At 38.5% G+C, this 19,834-nt stretch overlaps 3 protein-coding genes and 1 non-coding gene across 4 annotated transcripts in view; 1 reads left to right on the plus strand and 3 right to left on the minus strand.

Moving 5' to 3' along the window:
• Positions 1 to 1,193: 1,193 nt before the first annotated feature.
• LOC118267204 (uncharacterized) lies at positions 1,194 to 4,722 on the minus strand. Its single transcript, XM_035581047.2, has 5 exons — positions 4,538 to 4,722; positions 3,502 to 3,717; positions 2,991 to 3,161; positions 2,381 to 2,576; positions 1,194 to 2,107 (listed from the first exon to the last, which is right to left on the minus strand). Exons 2-5 carry the CDS (start codon positions 3,715 to 3,717, stop codon positions 1,959 to 1,961), a joined length of 732 nt encoding a protein of 243 aa, XP_035436940.2. The 5' UTR covers positions 4,538 to 4,722; the 3' UTR covers positions 1,194 to 1,958.
• A 256-nt stretch (positions 4,723 to 4,978) lies between these two features.
• On the plus strand, positions 4,979 to 9,675 carry LOC118267162 (uncharacterized protein F54F2.9). The gene is made up of 8 exons (XM_035580981.2): positions 4,979 to 5,234; positions 5,544 to 5,692; positions 6,676 to 6,847; positions 7,085 to 7,311; positions 7,697 to 7,868; positions 8,266 to 8,499; positions 8,854 to 9,003; positions 9,415 to 9,675. The coding sequence occupies exons 1-8, from the start codon at positions 5,103 to 5,105 to the stop codon at positions 9,535 to 9,537; spliced, it is 1,359 nt and encodes a 452-aa protein (XP_035436874.1). The 5' UTR covers positions 4,979 to 5,102; the 3' UTR covers positions 9,538 to 9,675.
• A 538-nt stretch (positions 9,676 to 10,213) lies between these two features.
• The window catches only part of LOC118266761 (hemocytin), a 51,248-nt gene continuing 41,627 nt past the window's right edge, over positions 10,214 to 19,834 (minus strand). Inside the window, exons 61-76 of the mRNA XM_050703044.1 lie at positions 19,471 to 19,634; positions 18,992 to 19,121; positions 18,557 to 18,643; positions 18,061 to 18,223; positions 17,400 to 17,507; positions 16,802 to 17,017; positions 16,386 to 16,483; positions 15,946 to 16,149; positions 15,377 to 15,499; positions 14,756 to 14,914; positions 14,156 to 14,302; positions 13,543 to 13,753; positions 12,905 to 13,078; positions 11,444 to 11,596; positions 10,846 to 11,022; positions 10,214 to 10,518 (exon numbers count right to left, since the gene is read on the minus strand). Coding sequence (XP_050559001.1) covers positions 10,418 to 10,518; positions 10,846 to 11,022; positions 11,444 to 11,596; positions 12,905 to 13,078; positions 13,543 to 13,753; positions 14,156 to 14,302; positions 14,756 to 14,914; positions 15,377 to 15,499; positions 15,946 to 16,149; positions 16,386 to 16,483; positions 16,802 to 17,017; positions 17,400 to 17,507; positions 18,061 to 18,223; positions 18,557 to 18,643; positions 18,992 to 19,121; positions 19,471 to 19,634 — 2,415 coding nt within the window. The 3' untranslated portion in view covers positions 10,214 to 10,417. The remainder of the gene's footprint in view (positions 10,519 to 10,845; positions 11,023 to 11,443; positions 11,597 to 12,904; positions 13,079 to 13,542; positions 13,754 to 14,155; positions 14,303 to 14,755; positions 14,915 to 15,376; positions 15,500 to 15,945; positions 16,150 to 16,385; positions 16,484 to 16,801; positions 17,018 to 17,399; positions 17,508 to 18,060; positions 18,224 to 18,556; positions 18,644 to 18,991; positions 19,122 to 19,470; positions 19,635 to 19,834) is intronic.
• Positions 11,912 to 12,003, minus strand: Trnai-uau (transfer RNA isoleucine (anticodon UAU)). Its single transcript is given in 2 exon segments — positions 11,912 to 11,947; positions 11,966 to 12,003. It is a non-coding gene; the product is annotated as a tRNA-Ile (tRNA).

Consider the following 19,834-nt stretch of genomic DNA (forward strand, 5'->3'; position numbering starts at 1 on the left):
TCGCGACTCTGTCACCAGTTCACCTGATAGAAGACTTTTGTCCGTTTAAATTAGGATTATGAAAAGGCTCTCCTAGATGGGGTATCCTTAGTCCTCATTGCGAGTTAATCGACATATAACATTAAAATAAGGCATAGCTCTAATAAGAAGGAAAGACTGATGTTTTTTGTGTATACTTTATTGATATCTTAAGAGTTACATTCGTAATTATGATTACAGTTACATTTGTGTGACATACTGACGATCTATTGTAGGTACAATCAAGTGCGCATTCATTGTATACGAAATAAAAAATACCTACATTCCACACATGCACATAGTTACTACGTAGTTTTTTTTACGTATTTTTTAACATTATAATAATGATAATATACAAAAAAATCAGTAGGGAGGATCTTTCTCAAATGTCATGTTAATTTATTTTTCGTAGTTTTAACTAACGATATTCGGGTATCGTTCTTTTTTTATTGAATAGGTGGCAAACGAGCAAACGAGTCACCTGATGGTAAGCGATATAAGTTTTTAAACTGACATGGTCACTAACACTATTATTAGAACTTATTACGGGATATTTACCAGTTTCCGATATTTCGGCACGCAAGTGCCGAAATATCGGAAACTCGCCAAATTAAATAAACATGGTAAATATCCCGTAATAAGTTCTAATGATGGTAAGCGATCAGCACCGCCCATCACCGGACACCCGCAACACCTGAGGAGTCACATGAGCATTGCGTGAGCGTGAGCTTTTAAAAAGGAGTATGCTCTTTTCTTGCAGGTTAGAAGGTAATTGTCTGGCAATTCCTCTCCCAAAAAAATGGGATTATAATGTACTTCTAAAAGTAAGTATATCAATACTTAACACCTATATTATATGACAATTTGACACGGTTACCTACTACACTTAGGAGCTACATTCGAGCTCTTACCGTATTTTCTGCATGTAATACACAGTGAAATTACTACGTGTCTTTAATCTATCGAGACATTTATTATATGTAATTCGGATGCTACGGGGTACATCGATTATACGACAGCAACATCTACACATAGATAAATTAATTTCTTAATTGCCAACTTACCCCCTTAGTACGAGTTTGCTTTATATTTAAAGTTATCGACACGCTTTAATCCGCCTCTGGGTATAGCCACCTACTGGGATCCATATAACAACAATTAACAATACGATAACTTACAAATACGGATGAAACTCCCTTTATATCAACAGATGCGAATTACTTTACTTATTTTTTAATATTTACTTTTTTTAAACATTGCCCCACACTAGGATTTTCTCCTGTATCGTTTACAAACATAGAAGTTCTCATTCAATTGTAGGTAGCTACTTTTTTGCCCATTTAGCTTCACTTTGTAAGTGGCTGAAGTTCTAAACCTTTCATCCTTTAGCAACGATGCAATGTCTGTAGATATGAAAGAAGTTTACTTCTTAAACTACCAACACTTAGATATAAATAATGATTTCAATAACAACTAATATTTAGGTATGATCGTGTATAAATTAATCATAAAAAACATATTTCAAAAATAATAAAAATAATATCACAGAATTTTCGTATAGTCTGGCCGAAAAGGTTGGAAAGATACTTAATATCTTTGTATGAGTTTATAAAAAAGAAAGCGGAAGGCAGACGGCTCTTTGCCTTTGCCTTTTTCGTTTAAATAAAAGTTTAATACAAAATCGATTTAAAAAACTTACGATCTAATCGTCTTAGACATATTCAATTACTGTAAGACTTTCTACTACGACACGACATTCAAAAATATTGTAAATTTTATTACATTACGAGTAAATTTGGCAATCGCCCCTGTGAAAATCTTTCCACCTCATTCATTCCTTAGTGAAGCATTCCATGCCATTCATTCAATGTGTAGCCTATATCACTTTTCGTTCTTTCCTATACAACCCTGATCACTCCGTTACATGCCACCCATCCGACTTAGTGCCTCTGATCACAGTTGTGCATCCACATGTCCTTGATGAGATGGATCCGGTTCTGCACGGTAGCGATGTGGTCCTCCAGCTCACGGGACACGTTCTGCAGACGATCCAGCTGACGGGCCAAGATCTGCTGCTGAGGAGCTGAAGCTGTTGACCAAATAGTCGATTTTTAAATTTTAGTAATTAGGGACTACTCTACTCCATGGTTTGATAGCTTCTTTTTTTTAAAGTAACAAGTTGAGCGAATATAAAAAATGAAATATTTTTTTAAATGTATAGAGCATAATTCTTTGCACGCAGCAGCCACTGCGCTAAGTAAAATTTATCATAAATAAAGTTCGGTACTGTAATTATAAAATGTAAATCTAAAGAAGACCCATCATCTAGCAGTATTTGATGATGAAGTATGTCTCGACTTACCTAAGTCCTCATTATCCTCATTGGCTATGAAATCAAGCTGCCTCTCGTGAAGAGTTACAGCGGTGTCATAATGTATTTGCATCGCCATGCCGGAGTCGAGATCCTCGTCAGTGACAACGGAACGGTTGGAGATGCGAGCGCTCCTTCTCGGACGAATCTCGTAAGCATCCATGTTGAAGACACGATCGTGCAGGTTCTGTAACAACGTTATAATAAAATATAATTCTACACGTACCATCTCTGAAGAAGAGTCCCTCTGTGACTCGAAACTAGTAGAACTTTTCTCCATTAATATACGTGAGTAAACCGTGATTTTTAGTTAATTTTGTATGTCTCACGATAGTTATTATAAAAATATTGTACCTACTTACTAGGCGACGCGACGACGTGTGTTGCTCATGAATATGAGCCTCTAGCATGGCTTGAATGCATTGCATGAATAGTCGAGTTCCTCGTCAATTCGTTACGCGAGTAAGCCAATAACATAATAATTCATTTACGATGTCTCATGAAAGTTATAATAAAATTATCTCTTTATTTTTTGTGGTATTTTCGACAGTTAAGAGCAAGCAGGAGAGAATTCCAACTACATTCATGACCAGCTACTTACGATAACCTCCTTGGCCTCCTCCTGCTTCATGAACTCGTACAGCCTCTTCTCCAAGCCTTGTAAGACCTCTAGTTCGCCGTGAGAGAGGAAGGCAGCTCTCTTGCTCTTCACATAATTTGTTTTGCCGGTCTTCATACGCCTCTTTGTATTCTCACCCCAGTAGCGAAGCACCTGGTCACAAAATTAACAACAACACGTTAATAAGAATGAATGAGAAAAAACAAATGGTAAAACTGTGATACGGTCCCTTGCACCATGGAAAGAATTAATAACTTGATTGACAAAAGGTAGGACTTTGGGAAATAAAAGACATATTGTAAGTTGTAACATTTCCGGAGCTGCGGACTGCCGAGCGGGGTTTACCGGAGCTCGGAAAAACGAAAGCTCTCTTTGCTCAAAAAGCAAAAGTAGGAACGGGGTGGTCAGTAAGAGTCTGACACTCCCTCTCGCCAAAGGCAAGTCATTAGTCATTAGATTATTTTCATCTCTTAAAAAAAGTGGTAACATTTACCATTTTCCAATTCATAGCAGTAAGAGCAGCGCCTTCAGGCATGTCGTTCAGGACTTCGGAGAGACTCGTCCATTTTTGAACGGTGGCAAAGGACATGTCGGCCCGGCCAGAACTGTACAGGACTGGGTCTTCTTCCACCGACTCGAAGAGTACGCGCAGCTGATCCACAGTGACGCGCCGGCGTGCGTTACACATACCGGGACGAGAACGAGCCATCTGTAACAAACAAAAAATAAAATGAGTTAGTAAATACTATTTGGAGTTTTTGGGACTGAACGCAGCGAGGAAACTGGACGAATATAATAATAATTAAATTGGTGAAAATTACTCTTGGTACTGATTGCCCATTTAATTTTGGTATTTAATTACAGTAGCTGTACAAAGAGTGTACGATTTTTACATAAAATTAAATTTCGATTTATTTATTACAAATATTTTAGTGAACAATAGCGAGAATTACTAAGCATTAGCATTATAGTGTACTAGAAAGAGAAAAGAAAAGAGAAAAGAAGTACTCATCCTTAAAATAAAAATAAACAAAGGGGACGCCTAATCAATTAGCAATAGCAATATCACATTAAGACACATTGCTCTTACAATTTACCTTAAAATATTATTTTTATCCAAAATTCATTGAAGTAAGCACTAATAACTTACACAATCATGTGATTCGTTATGAATTTTATACAGGTATCAATAGTTACTGTCGACATACGATAAATCAATAAAATAAGAGCAATGGTGGTCATGGTGGCTCAATAATAATTATAGATACTTACAAGTAAATATCCATATTATATTTTATTTATTACATACAAATACAGCGTAGCTAATTTTACAAATCGCTTTGCAAACAATAACATTCATAGTTAATTAAACATAAAAAAAAAATTTAATTAATGTAAGTAAGGATATTTAATCAAAGGCATGGAATGAAAAATACAAATAATATCATAATTTTGATATTTTAAGAGTACTATAAGGATTATTAGATTTATTAGAAATTATAAATATTCAGTTTTATGTAAGTACTTACCTTTTGATTTTTGAGATGCAACACGATGCAGGAAGCGGCAACAGCAGAAATTATAAATTATCGATCGGAAGTGAAGAGACAATGCACCTACTTTTTATTTACGATGCTCAAATATTTATTAATTGGTGACAAAATGTAAATAGCAGGACGTTATTAAACAAAGCCAGTGTCATTTTTGACACTGAAATGTAATAAAATTTACATTCGTGTAAAATGCCCAGCTGTAAAATTACATGTTCTCTGTAATATTATTTTAGTTTTGAAAAACATTATTATATTAAGTCAGAAGTATTCAAAGCTCCTTCTTAAGATGTAAAGGGCATGAAAAACATTTATAATTTTAAGATTTTGTAACAAATATCCGAAATAGTGAATTTAGTCGAATACTATTTCCAGCTCTATGGATCAGCCAGCTGGTGAGTTGTCATTGTCAATTTGTCAACTTCATGTGTCGATGTGCTGTCAAAAGAGCAAAACGACAACGGGGTTCATGTTCATGCACCAATATTGTACATAAAGTAGAATGATTTTTATATTAAAAGTAGTGTAAGCTAGGTCTAAAACTATGCGGTGGACTGTGTTTGTTTTGTTTTCTTTGATTTGGGCCGTGAAGGCGTGGGACGACGGTGATTTAGAAGTGTTTGACGTGGTCGAAGAAGTTAATCAAAACTTTTATGAATTACTGGGTGTGGGACAGGTAAGAATTGGAATAAAGTTTCGTAAAAAACTTAATTTTTACTCTATGTTAAATATTCAACTGTTATAATAGTCAAACTTTCACCAATTACTGCAATCTGACCTTATATATCTGTGGGTAATTATTGCGGTTTGTGAAACTGTTATCATTAAAAATAGATAATGTACACGTAAAATGATAATTAAAATCTTAATCCTTATATTAATTAAAGTAGTTTATCCAATCCCTAATCAATAGTATTTTAAATTATAAAGATACATGCTACAGTTGCTTAAAAATAAATAAACTTGATCCATCAATCTTGTGTAGGATGCGTCGCCGTCAGAAATCAAGTCTGCGTTTAAGAAGCTCACATTGAAGCTTCATCCAGACAAGAATGATGCCCCGGATGCTGATGTGCAGTTCAGGAATCTGGTCTCCGTGCACAACATACTCAAAGATCCAGGAAAACGAGAAAAGTATGTCACATTTACTTTAAATTTCGCAAAATAGCGTAATTGGCTTGGTTTTATTTATTATATTTCTCTAAACAGTTAAATTTATTTAAATCAAACTAAAATTATACTGATAAACCTACAATTAGTCTGTTTCAATACTTATTAGAATAGTTTTTAAATATCTAATCTAAATATAAAATAAAAATTCAATATTTTCTGAAAATTCCCTATTAGATAAAACAATTATCAATTGATCATTGTTTCCTTATAATATGAGGTAAAGGAAATTAAATATACGGAACAAGTATTGTGTTGTTCCTTTTCATTTGTTTTCTTATAAAAATATTTTTTTCCTATAACCATATTACTTTTATAATTTTTCCAATTATAAAAGTAATATGGTTTTTAATTATTTATAATTTTTCCTTGTGATCCTTGGCCCCGAGTACCAGTTTGCTTTACATTTAAAGTATGTAATATGAGCAGGTTCGGCACTCTGATTGGCCCAATCAAATAAACCCACCAATCAGAGCACCGAATGAGGTTTAATGTGTTAACTCAAACTAAGGGTAATGGTTAACATATTAAAACTGAAACCATAATTAATAGCTAAATGTTATTATGGCTACTTAAAAGGTATTCTTTGAGGAAAACCTAATTATAAATGTTACACTGTACCCTGTACCTCGCTGTCTACACAGACCCATGATAATGGATTTTAGTTTAATTTATAACATTATGCAATACTTATCTTATAAGGTGGGTATTTGCATAACTTGTAATATGTTTGAGTTATTAAAAAAAAATCTTAGTATGAGTTTGCTTTATGTTTACGCTCTGATTGGCCGGCTCGAATAAATCAACCAAGCAAACTCATTATATAATAAAGTTCACAAATTAGAAAAACACATTCATGTCAAATTATAACTCCCTTGAAACTAATTGAAAGTGTGCTCAATAGCACTTAGTGACTATATAATTTAACAACCATCTCCAACTTTCAGATACAATGAGGTGCTCAAAAATGGTCTTCCAAACTGGCGATCAGCCATCTACTACTACCGTCACGTGAGGAAGATGGGCCTGGCCGAGGGCTCCATCATCCTGTTCATCATCATCACATTTGTGCAATATGCTGTCGGATGGGCTGCATATGCTGAGAAGAGGTTTACGGCAGTAAGTATATTTTATTTTGTTTTAACTACATAGCTTAAAAGGCTATTTAGTTGATTTTTTCCCTGTAAGGTGCTTCAAACACTTCACTCACCTTTTAAATAAGTAGTTTTTTCTACTGAGGAAAATACTCAATTCTGCATGAGGTTTTGGCGAGAGAGTGAGTGTAACAAGTCTATTCATTGTCCCTCTCATATTTTTATGGAGAAATAATTAAAATACGGATAATCTCTTTTTCAGGAACAAATACTAAAAAGCAGGGGCAAAAAGCACTCAAAGAAATCAGGGTTTGACCAGGGATTGTCGGAAATCCTAGATCAGCTTCCGAAACCTAGTATTAAAGACACATTGCCCTTCCAAATCCCGCGGTGGGTGGTCACGTCCATACTGGCCATACCACGAGGGATTATAGAACTTAGAAGACAAATGAAAGAGAAAGAAGAAGAAGCCAAGAGACAGAAAAAGAGGTATGGCATAGTTTTATAATAACTATTGAGACATACTAGTTATATTAACTAAAAAAAACACGGTTTACTCGAGCCTACTGGGCTACTACAGCGTCCTGGGCGACATCGCCGCGTCTGCACACGCTACTCATGATTAAGAGTCCCTCTGTGACTCGAAACTAGTAGAGCTTTTCTCTATTAATATACGTGAGTAAACCGTGATTTTTTTAGTTAATTCAGGACGGCTTTATAGTTTAATGCCGTCCCTCTCTCAATAACATAGAATTTGAATACTAGGATGTTTTCTAAAATACGGGAAAGTGATGATGATGACTTTAAGTCGCATATTAGAAAATTAAAGGCCTCTCATTATATTCACTTATTGAAAATCAATCTTTTTCTCCAGAGAAGAAGAAGAGAAGGCTAGAGCGGAGCGGGAAGCGGTGATAGCAGCCGAGTTGAAGGCGGCCGGCGTGCGCAAGCGCCGCAAGTTTGTCCCGCCGGCCAGGGACGGGGACTGTCTGCTCGACCCGGCGGACGAACCTGAGGGAGGACCTGTAGTCGTGCCTGTTAGACAGGTATGTACAAAAAACTATTTGTGTTTTAAAAGAACGCTAAATCGAATACCAAATAGTATAATATCAAGACTATAAATTGCGTTCCATACACCCAAGGAGAATGTACTAAATTATTTTTCCTCTGCTTTTTACTTCAAAAAAGAATGTACTAAATAAAATTAATGGTTATGTTATCGACTTACTCACGTAACTGTTTAACGAGGAACTCGACTAGTTTCAAGCCATACTAGAGACTCATATTCATGAGCAGTATTCTGAACACACGACGCGGCGATTGTCGCACGCAGTCGTCAGTAGAACTGGTAGACTGCGTGCAATACAATGCGCACATCCGATAACATAATAATGAATTTAGTATATCTCAGTAATAAACAATATATGCATATTTCTTTTCCAGCCGACAGCCCCGGTGATAACGGGAGGTCTATGGACAGACGACGACCTGGCGGAACTGGTGCGGCTGGTAAAGAAGTACCCAGGAGGATCAGCAGAGAGGTGGGAGCGCATAGCAGAGACCATGTGTCGCAGTGTGCCCGAAGTCACGCACATGGCGGCCAAGCTCAAGGAGAACTGCTACAAGATACCCGGGCAGGAGCCGGAGCAACCAGTCGTCGTGGAGCCTCCTAAGAAGGTACGTGATCTTTAATTCTTGGTATCTATCGACTGCAGATGTACGCGAGATACAATGTGTTTTTTATTGTGTCTCATATACCGACAGACAAGACGTTATGTTATAACTGTAGTTTATCCATTGATTAAATTATAGCTGAAATTATGTTTTTTAAACATGGTTAATTTTTTGGGATTCGCGATGTCATTGTCAGAATTGCCTTACCCCATTAACAAATTCTTTACACTAGTAAAGACTGATTTTCAATAAAGTTGATGAGAAAAATAACTTTACATCGTGTTTACTAGAATTAAGAGAACGAATAAAGAAGTATTATGAATCAATAATTACAAAAGTTTTTTTTTACATTTCTAGGTGAAAACGCGCAAAGCGGAGGAGACGTCGGGCGGCAACTGGTCGCAGACGCAGCAGAAGGCGCTGGAGGCTGCGCTCGCCAAGTACCCCAAGGGGGGCGCCGGGGACCGCTGGCAGAAGATCTCTAACGCAGTGCCCGGGAAGACCAAAGTACGTAACATATTTGTAGATACTGATTTTTGGTTAAAAACTGTATTATATTGTGACTCCTCTGGTGTTGCGAGTGTCCACGGACGGCGCTGATCACTTACCATCAGGCAATTCGTATGTTCATTTGTCTCCTACTCCATAAAAATGCGGGCAAACCGAGGTGCTCACATACGATAGACAATTATAACACCCACATTTTTGACCATGAGTCGCCGTGTAAAAGGGTGTGAACCTGTAGTTAATACATTAGATGGAGGAATTATCGAATAGCTAAAAACAAAAATAATTCTTTACCTAACTCGGAGATCGGTCGCAAGTCACTTCTTCGACAGTCGGGTTACCATCGAGGCAGTTTTTTTTATACGTAGATAACATTTTGCTTGTTAAACTTACACGATTGTTACTTTCCAGGAGGAATGCATGCAAAGGTGCAAGTATCTATCAGACATGGTAAGGAAACAGAAGCAGAAAGAAGAAGAAGAAGCACAACAGAACGCAGAAGGTGACGTCACAGAAGAACAACAAGAGTCATAGACACTAATTGTAATGTCACGAGATTTACAACTCTATTATTAAGGCGTAAGGTTCAGTTTAATGTGATCAGTTGTAATGCTGCTGATGGTAACCAGTTTTTTTTTTGTTTTGGTACCAGTGAATAAAGTATTGCAAGTATGGTTTTGTTTTATTGTCAACTTTTTACTATTCCCCTCTGCACCCAGTATGTGGTTGGTTCATTCGAGCCGGCCAATCACAGCGCCGAACGCGCTCTCGTTTCGATCTTGTTAAACGTAAAACAAACTTGTACTAAGCCCTCTGATATGTAATTCGGAACAAATATCACGTATTTTTCATAAACACTTGAATGTATATTTTGTACACACATTTTGATTAACCCTCTTACCTTATTTCACCCTCGGAGCGTACATGACGTGTTATTGTTACAAGGAACTTATGCATTGATTTTGGGGATTAGAATGGCAGATATTATTTTCTTTTACCAATATTTGAATTTTATGGAAAGTTCGGTTCCTAATAAATAACTAACTATAGTGAGTGAGGGTGGCTATTTGTCACTCTAGGTGTTACAAGGTTGGAAATTCTATTTACGTGACCTCTTTTTTAAAGCGAAGATTTTAGAAATAAAGACATCCAATATTTTGTACAACTCAAGAAGAACATAAACTTAAGACACTCCAAATGAAACACGACATTTTCAAAATTTGCTGTATTTCATATTTACAGGAATATAATACATATTTATTTCAAGTAAACATCACAAAACAGTATAGAACTATAGCAAATTGTGTACTTTGTACTTTAAGGCATTGACTTACAGACTATTTTCGTTTATAAAGCATTTTGAGATACGTGCATACGATTTTGAATCTTATGACGTTGTGTTAAGGTGCGTTGTTTATCGTTGGGGGCGCGTTGTTCCGAATCTTTGGTATATTTCTGGTATAGCGTCTTCGTCGACTGGGGGACGGCGCGGCGGGGACTTAACTCCATCGTAACCTGGAATTAAAAACATAAATGACAATTTGAACTATGTAACCGTACCGTCTTGTTTTGTAATCTTGTCTTACAATACTTCGTCTTGTTATCCTAAGAAACACAACGTCACGCCTTTCATCCCCGAAGGGGTAGGCAGAGGTGTAGATTACGGTACGCAATGTACACCCACTTTTCACCATTTGTGTTATAAGTATTTAGGTCACTACCGTAAGTTCAATGATAATTAATTAATTTTTATAATCCCAATGTATTAACTTTGGTCAAATTATAATTTTGCCAAACAATACAGTTAATTTTTAAAATATAGCTTAAACCACAACAGCTTACCTGACTTAGTAGGCCACAGCGGTCGCTCCGGTCCTCCGCAGGCTGCGCAGGCGCAAGTACTGGGCGTGGCCACGCGGTGTTGTTGCACGGAGCCGTCCTCGCAGCTCAGCGTCACGTCCAGGGACCCGTACTTAGTCGCCTGGCAACACTCGCAACGGGAATCGTGGACACCCGTTTCTGGAAATAATATTGGGATAGATTTAATTCAAGCTACGTTGTGTGATGTGTGTGTGTCTGAGTAAAATACCTTACGTCACTACCCTCATTCTTGTCACGGGTGTCGGATTGCATATTTGAAATGTTTATTTAAAATTTATATTATATTAATAAATTATTTAAACTAGCTGTTAGGTTTTTAATCTTTTTAACCAACTTAAAAAAATGGATTTTCTCAGTTTGACCTGTATGTATGTGTGTTTGGCAGCGATTATTTCGCGTTTGGCTGAACCAACTTAGATGCGGTTTTCAGCATAGTATTTTTCAGTCGTAGGAAGTTTAAGGTATATTACCCGACTTAAAAAAAGGAGGTACGCACTTTAACTTTTGACGGCGGTTCTCCTCATTTTATGTTTTTTTTGTTTTACTAAAAAGTACTCACGGTTATTGTAAAGAGTGCCGGAGTCGCACGTCCCGCGGCACTCCTTGAACCCTCGCAGCGGCGCCTTGTTCACACACAGCCCGTGCGGACCCAGGTGGATGCGGAGCAGGCCTACTGAGTCCGACGGAGATATGCTGGTCGGGACGCATTTACCTGGAACAAGTCAATCAGTATGTAATATTTGAGAAAGTATCGTATGGACAAGTAAAAACAATATCAAAGAATAATATATTATGTGAATGATGCATAATCAAAATGAACCTTAATAATATCACAACACACGGTCTATAATAGATTATTTTTTTAAAAGACAAAATAGTATAGCAACGAGCAAATACCTAGTAGAAAAAAAGTACATACACAACACACATCTTATAGCAAAATTAACCGGAAACACTTAAATTTCTACTAATTGTAAGTAATAACTGACTTACAACTGAATAATGAAATATAATAGAAGTAAAACAGTGCTCCAGGCGAGGCTCGAACTCGCAACCCCGGCATCGCTCACGTCCACTGCCATATAAGTACCGTGCGCTAACCAATTGCGCCACTGGAGCTGTACGCACTACTTTATAATAATGGATGCCTTCAGAAGAACATTAGTTCCCGAGCTAATGTTCTGTCTTCTTAGATTTTTTCTATCCGCAATTTATTAGTATTATGTGGTAAGTATTAAGCTTAGCCTATATTGCCAAAGAAAATGACAGTTGATTTAGACATGAGTCGGGAGAAGTTTTAAGTATAATGTTTGTACGGTTGGTTGGATTATTGGCAGCTGTGTAATGTATCACGAGTTCGAACTCCATTCGAAACAATTCTTTATGTGATCCAAATTTTTTTGTTCCGAGTCTAGGTGTGTTCAATGTCAATTAGAATGTTTATAAACGCCCCACACACGAGAAACTCCTATTATGAGGCAGTTTTATTATTAAACTAGCTATTACCGCGCATCTTCCCGTTTCATAGCGTAGTGTTTATAACCACGATAATTAGTGGACTATGCGACTCAAAGAATTATTCAATTCGGTCCAGTCGTTCCGGAGATTAGCATGTCAACTTTATTTATAAATACACACACACAACTTCACGCCTTTTATCCCCGAAGGGGTAGGCAGAGGTGCACATTACGGCACGTAATGCCGCTATACAATGTACACCCACTTTTCACCATTTTGTGTTAAAGTCCCATGTAATAGGGGGTGAGCCTATTGCCATATCCTGGACACAATTCCAGACTCCGTGCTACTACCAAGAAATTTTCGAAAATCCGAAAAAAGCCCAGTAATACTTTGCCCGACCCGGGAATCGAACCCGAGACCCCTTGTTCGGCAGACGCACTTGCGACCGCTCGACCAACGAGGCAGTCTATTTATAAATAGTTATTATAGTAGACAATGCTGTAATCTGAAATGAAGTAAATATAATTATAGAAGTATAGATACAGAAATATGTACTCACTGAGTGCCTCGGGATGTTCCTCGCAGACCTGGCAGCAGGTGTCGTTGACGAGGTTCTCGGGCGCGCAGTGCGACACGTCGGGGCAGAACTGCGTCGACGACGACACGAACACCTCCTCGCCCGACTTGTCGCACGAGTACGTCGTGCAGTTGTCCGCAGACTGCCAGGTCGTGCCTGTAAGATAATTACAAGTTTAAATTGGTATTTTCTTAAATAAATAAAATCAAAAATGTACCGGAGTGATACCACGGCCTCACAGAAAACCGACGTGAAACAACGCTTGCCTTGTGTTTCTTATTGTGAGGTTACCGGAAGCCCGATTACCACCCTTCATAATCTTCCCATTCCCCGATTCCCCAACAACCCTTAAATTCCTAACAGACCAGCAACGCACTAGTAACGCCTCTGGCAGCGGCGATTGCTTACCATCATGTGATCTGTCTGCCCGTTTACCGACTTATTCCATGAAAAAAACCTGTTACGTTGTCCGTAGCTCCAAGAAATTACCTAATGAAACAGAACAGGGACATGAAAAGACATGGAACATGGACAGGCATGACAACATACAGTATGGATGGAAAAGATCACATGGATATTTCTAGATTAATATTCCTCATAGACCTATACTATATCCTCACCTGGAGCGACCACCTTATCATCGACGACACAGTCGGTCTGCACGCATCGTCCGCAGCAGACGTGGGGCGGGGGCGGCGAGTAGGTCCAGCCCTTGTTGCAGTGCGCGGTGCACGTGGCCACGCTCTCCACGTGCGACAACTGGCCCTTGTAGTCGCGCCCGCACGTTATGTTCTTGCACGGGTCCGTCGGCGATGGCCAGGTTTGACCCTCCTGTAAGGACGTGAGGTTAAAGACAAGTTTTTGATGTATTATGTACTTGTAATCTGCTTTAAAATGGTGTTAATTCAAAACAGAAAGGTTTTAAGTGTTGCGCCATGCTTCGGCACGAGTAGGCCGGCTCAAACGGAGTGATACATCAGCCTCACAGAAAACCAGCGTGAAACAAACGAAGTATTGTATTTCGACATGTGAGTGAAGTTACTGAAGGTTCCCCCTTTCATCCTCCATCCCCCAATCCCCAATTTCACAACCCCCAAAAAGACCGCAAAGTATTTGTAACTCCTCTCATGTAGCAAATGTTAATTGCGACGTTAATTGCGTACCATCAAGTGATCCGATTTATCGCTTTCCAGCCTATGCCATAAAAAATCTTCAGCTATAAAGAGACGGTACCTGGTAGATAAGGTTCCCGACGCGACAGGCAGTAGGTTCCTCAACGGGACAACACTTGCCGTCCACCTTCTCATTGCTCAGCACGAACTGCTTCCTCGTGGCCTCCGACACTTCAGGACATGTCTCGTTTGAACATTGCACTTGGAGCTGGTAGGAATAATAATCAGATTCACAGATTAGAAAGAAATGGACAGTTTTACATTACTTGGTGTTAGATACGAAACATAATAACGGTCATTCTTCAATGCATAGTGATAGTGGTAATACTAATTACAGTACAGTTTTTGTCAGTTTTCATGTCAATAGAATAGCTGACAATTTGAGACTTAAAGATATAATATAGCGACCAGATTGGCGATATATTAAAGAAGGGCCAAATTAAAAGTACCCTTAACCGACGACCATGTATGAAAAGACCGATGCCTGTTGATGAAGCGAAAGCGTAAGATTCGTATCAAAATATAATATCCAATACAAATATCCGTTTGCAAGGCAGTTACTAAAGCCACTGCTTTGCCAAAAATCATATTTTGTACTTCAGTCAGTATAATTTCAACTCTACTACAGCAAAATTAAGGCACATATTGAATATTCCCTCACCGTTCCATTGACATTGATGCAGGTGTAGTTGGCGCAGAAGTCGCTGGAGGTCCACTTCTCCCCGATGGGCCGTTCCTTCCCGTCCACGATACACGCCACCGGCTCACACTTGCCGCAGCATTCCTTGCTCTCTGGACTCGCTGGGAAGTACTTCCAACCCTAGAATAGAGACAGAGATTAGAATGATCATGGTTTAGGAGCAAATTTCTAACAGCTGGTAAAAAGAATTAGATAATATATCCATTATAGCTTTCAATTTTTTTCGCATTTTTTTTTTAAGTGCGGAAAATCATCCTGTTACTTTTTCGGTCTTGGGCGAGGCGAGAAGGAGTGTCAGACTCTTACTGACTAAAAACGACCAGCTTGAAAAGCAAGAATAGAAACGGTCCTACTCCTACTTTTCGAGCTGGAGCCCCGGTAAAACCGTTAGGTAATTTTTTTGACATACATACCAGAAATTTTTACGCGGTTGTATAAATCTAACCAGAAATTAATGACACATCACAGTCTTTGATGTTGAATTACTTTAAAAAAAAAGAAACAATAATTTCTATAATAATACTAATTAAAAATCTATACTAAAATCAAGCAAGGCAGTATCTTAGTTAGTACATGACTTACAGGTTGACATTCAGTGTGGCACTGTTGTACAGTGGTGACCTTCTCCAGCTTGCCTCCCGTCTCCGTCTGCTCGCACTTGTAGCTCTCGCACGGGTTCGTGGGAGACGTCCAGTTCTCGCCAACCTGGATAAACATTGAAGAAAAATTAGCACCTTCTAAACTGTTGATGATCTCACTTGGGATCCTCCAAGCATGGCAAAGCAAAAGACCTCTTTTTTCTTTACTACTTACTCTGTTGGCTAAACGACCCAAAGTAAGCTTTCGCGAGAAACAAGAGAGATATCACTATTTCTTTATATTTTTATAATAAATGTCGTGAGACATACTAATTTAACTAAAAATCACGGTTTACTCACGTACATTAATGAAGAAAAGCTCTAATAGTTTCAAGTCACCGACGGACTCTTCATCATGAGCAGCGACTAGTAGAGTGTTTCTCCTTTAATTTACGTAAGTAAACCAAGATTTTTAGTTCACCATTTCTTGCAGTTTATAAAAGTGTTTTGCCAATTACTAGGCCAAAACTCCCTTATATAGACCTTCACCATATACTCCTTAGATAATATTACCTTGTAGATATTATCTCCATCTCTACACGCGACGTGCACAGGTTCAGGACAGCACTGGAAGGGCACAGGTCGTGGTTCGAGCACGAACTGGTCCGTGCTTACTATGACGCCGCACTCCGTGACGCGGCACCGGGCAGATGTACCCAGGGGGGATGATTCGCATTTACACGACCGACATGGTCCGTCTAGCCATACTGCGTCCACCTGCGAAGATATTTTTTATGTATAATAAAAATAATGTTGGTTTTATAAAAAAAAAACTGAAAGTCAATAAATATCTTATTTATTGACTTTCAGTTTTTTTCTGAGCAATGATATAGTTTACACTTTCTAATTTCGCCTACCTAGATGTTTCTCTAGTCATGTATTGGTTTGGATAGCCAAAGACCGATTTACATTTACTAAGGCATATTTTAATCAAGGATTAATATTAGACTTACATCTTTGAAGATAGTCTGTGGTGTGGTGCGCGGTTTCTCTCCACCCTTCGACGCAGCTTCCCATTCCAGTTTTACAATACACTTGTCCTTGGGCAGCTCTGTAACAACCAATATTATTTTAAAACAGAATTTCGATAAATGTGTTATTCCTGACCATAATAACTCTATTCCAAGTTACATCCCGATCCCTTCAGCTGTTTTGACGTAATTGAATAACATACATACATACCTACAAACACACAAATTCACAAACTTGACAACATTTTTAATATTAGTAACATAAGTTTTAAAGTTAAAAACAGTTATCCTAATTAGGGCCATACTTTGAAATCATATAAATCTTTACTAATAAAAAACAATGACAAAATTTAGTTTATTTTAATAAAAAGTAATAATAATCCACCATGTAAACTTACCGCACTTATACTCCGGGCAGCATTTTCCAGAAGTATTATAGACCTTGAGGTCGTGGAACTGTGGGCAGGCGGGGGAGAGTGGGCAGGAGTCCACCTTGCAGATATAGTCCACGCGTGGGCAGCAGCCACTGTTGTCCACGACGCGCTCCATGCCCGGCTCGAACACTTCCACGTCCTTGTCGTTTAGGGACGCACATTGACTGGCAGGCATGCATTCTGGAAAGAAGTGTGGTAAGATATCGTTTCGTAAATACAAATTATTATTTAAAAAAGTCAAATTATTATATTAGGTCATTTCGACAAATAAACTAGCTTACTCTTTTTTTTTCTATTTTTTAAGAGGGGAATATCATTCAATGACTTCTTTCGCCTTGGGTGAGGCAAAAGGGAGTGTCAGACTCTTGCTGACTAAAAGCTATCCCTTTTCTTCTAGTGCTTTAGATCGGAGCTCCAGTTCAGTCAGTCATATTAATTTATCTCCCGCTTTAGAGGTAAAGGAACTAATTTTATATTCTTTGTGAGTTTATCCGTTTATACCTTGGAAAATACCTGATGAGATTTTAAAACCAGGAACTGTAGAAGTACATAAACTGCTTACCACAAGCGAACTCGGTGCATCCATCAGCGGTAGTCTTCTGCTTCAGCACTTGACCATAACCGCAGTCCATCTTCTTAGCTTCTGTGCAATTCTTCTTTGGTTTCGGAACTGAAAGTGCAAAATGAAATTAGTAAAGTCAAAGATAGGTTTTTGTCGTTTTTGCGGTCATTAGGTGGCGCCACTGATGATTTAAGTCCGTTTAAAGTCTTGTATTCTATACGCGAGGAATTTGATAGTTTAATTTAGATTGAGGTAAATAACTATTATAGTGACGAACATCTTTGGTCAAAAACACGTATCCTATAATGGGTCTTAGGTATGTATATACAGCGTGTAACAAAATACCCATATACATCAAGAAGCCCAGATTAATACAGGTTGAATAGAACCTCTACATAAAGTTTCAGTTCAAAATACGTTTTAAAAAAATTGGTACCAAATACTTGGGGTCGCATGGATTTTATAAATAATACAAACATGTCACAACACTACAGGGGTCACTTCATAACTTCGTTCCATGAGTTTAAAAAATCCTTTCCGTATCTTTTTTTGTTATGTTATCTAGAAACTGTGCACTTGATATGTATACCCCCTTTTATTACACCGTGTATATACATAGTTAAAATGTAGGTAATAGGCAGTAAAAGGCGTGATGACTTACTACAGAGGTAGTCATCGCAGCAGACTCCCGGTTTAGCGGGCGTGATGATGAGGTCCTCAGTATCGGCGCAGAGCGGCGCGGAGCACGTGTGGGTGGTGCAGGCCACGTGCGCCGTGTCCGACCCCGCCAACTTGCTGCACGAACACGACGTGCACGCGTCCTCCTGGAGGGGGGAGGGGAGGAGGAAGGGGTTAAACGTTTTATTATTCATATTACACATATTGTTTCAAGAAAGCAATGTCGAGTCGGCAATGGACAATAGGCTCCTATAATAAAGTATTTTTTTTACTGTAACAAAATAAGATGATATTTGAAATATTTTTTTTATGTCTCTCCGCAAGATGAGGATTATAATTAATACACTTACAATGCAATATTGTAAGTGCACACGTAATCCCCATACAAAGATCAGAAAGTATATATGACCAGATAATTGTGTGTTTTTTATGCTTTTTAAATGTGATTCAAAAGCCATGTGTATGTACGTGGATCTCACCTGCCATTCGTCGCCAGCGTAGTGTTCCTTCTTGGAGTCGCAGGGGAAGCACTTCGTAGGTTCGATGCACGTGTTGTTCACTCGTACCTATGCACATATAGTTTTTGTAGATCGATATACTATACTTAGTAAAGTATTAAAATATGATAATAGTATGAAAAGTTGTATTAAATTGTAGTTTTCATTTCATTTGATTTTTTTTTATTTCTTTATAAAAACGTTACCCCACATTAGGATTTTCTCCTGTGTCGTGGGTGCGTTTACAAACATACAAGTTCACATGGCACATGACACCCAGACCCGAAGCAACAATTTGTGGATCACACAAAGAGTTGCTCCGTGCGGGAATCGAACCCGCTACCCGTTGCGCGGCAACCAGTTGCCCAGCCACCGCACCAACCGTGCAGTCAAATGTTGTTGTTTATGTATCGTTACCTTTCCTTCAGGACAGAAGCACCCTTCAACGGCGGCTTTGTCGCATTTGTCAGGGTTCTTGGTCAGCTCGTCGCTGTTCTCACACGTCATCTCGCATTTGACACACGCGCGGTACACTAGTGGCTCCTCGCTGGGAAATATAAGTGGATTGAAGTAGGATTTTTACATATTATTTGGAAATTTACTAGGTAAGTATACTAAGCTTTCCATCCACAGATCCACTCGATATAATAACATATGCGTCTAAACCTTCTTTAGAAATCACATCATTGACCAAGATCTTAGTATTTGTACACTATGTTCAACTGTTGATGGTGGCAAGTTTTTTATGTACCAATTTTCTTCCCAAAGACCGTCGACGCATTTGTTACTACTCTAATGTTACTCACAAAGAGTTGGATGACGCTGATTGTGTCCTATACCATAATTGCTCCAGTATCATACATAACACATATTTTCTTTTTTTGTCGATAACTCACCAAGGGTAGACACAGAGGTCAGTCCTCCAGTGCGGCAGACAGACCCCGAGACGGCTGCAGTCGGCGACGTACCGCTCGGCCGACGCGCAGAAGTCCGTGGCGTTGGCACACAGGTCCGCCTCGCATGCCTCCACGTATGGTTGGGGCTCTACCAGCGCATGGCACTGGGGGCAAAAATGGTATTTGTTCATATATCAACTCAATATTATTATTACTTTGATAACGAAAAGAGTTGTTTTTATGAAAAATACCGCGTAGATACGCTTAAGAATTCGCAGAAAAAAATCAAACACAAAACATTTCATCACATATCTTTGTCCTTTGTGAAATTAATATATTCAATGAGCCCAATCTGAATATGTTC

This window comes from Spodoptera frugiperda, chromosome 23, assembly GCF_023101765.2.
Source record: "Spodoptera frugiperda isolate SF20-4 chromosome 23, AGI-APGP_CSIRO_Sfru_2.0, whole genome shotgun sequence".
NCBI classification, from domain to species: domain Eukaryota; kingdom Metazoa; phylum Arthropoda; class Insecta; order Lepidoptera; family Noctuidae; genus Spodoptera; species Spodoptera frugiperda.

Bases quoted from the DNA above. Each gene is read 5' to 3' on its own strand.
- LOC118267204 (XM_035581047.2), bottom strand. From the start codon at position 3,717: ATGGCTCGTTCTCGTCCCGGTATGTGTAACGCACGCCGGCGCGTCACT. The intron at 2,577-2,990 runs GTAAGTAGCTGG...ACGTTGTTACAG, and splicing joins AGGAGGCCAAGGAGGTTATC to AACCTGCACGATCGTGTCTT. The intron at 2,108-2,380 runs GTAAGTCGAGAC...TTTGGTCAACAG, and splicing joins TGAGGATAATGAGGACTTAG to CTTCAGCTCCTCAGCAGCAG.
- LOC118267162 (XM_035580981.2), top strand. From the start codon at position 5,103: ATGCGGTGGACTGTGTTTGTTTTGTTTTCTTTGATTTGGGCCGTGAAG. The intron at 5,235-5,543 runs GTAAGAATTGGA...AATCTTGTGTAG, and splicing joins AATTACTGGGTGTGGGACAG to GATGCGTCGCCGTCAGAAAT. The intron at 8,500-8,853 runs GTACGTGATCTT...TTACATTTCTAG, and splicing joins TCGTGGAGCCTCCTAAGAAG to GTGAAAACGCGCAAAGCGGA.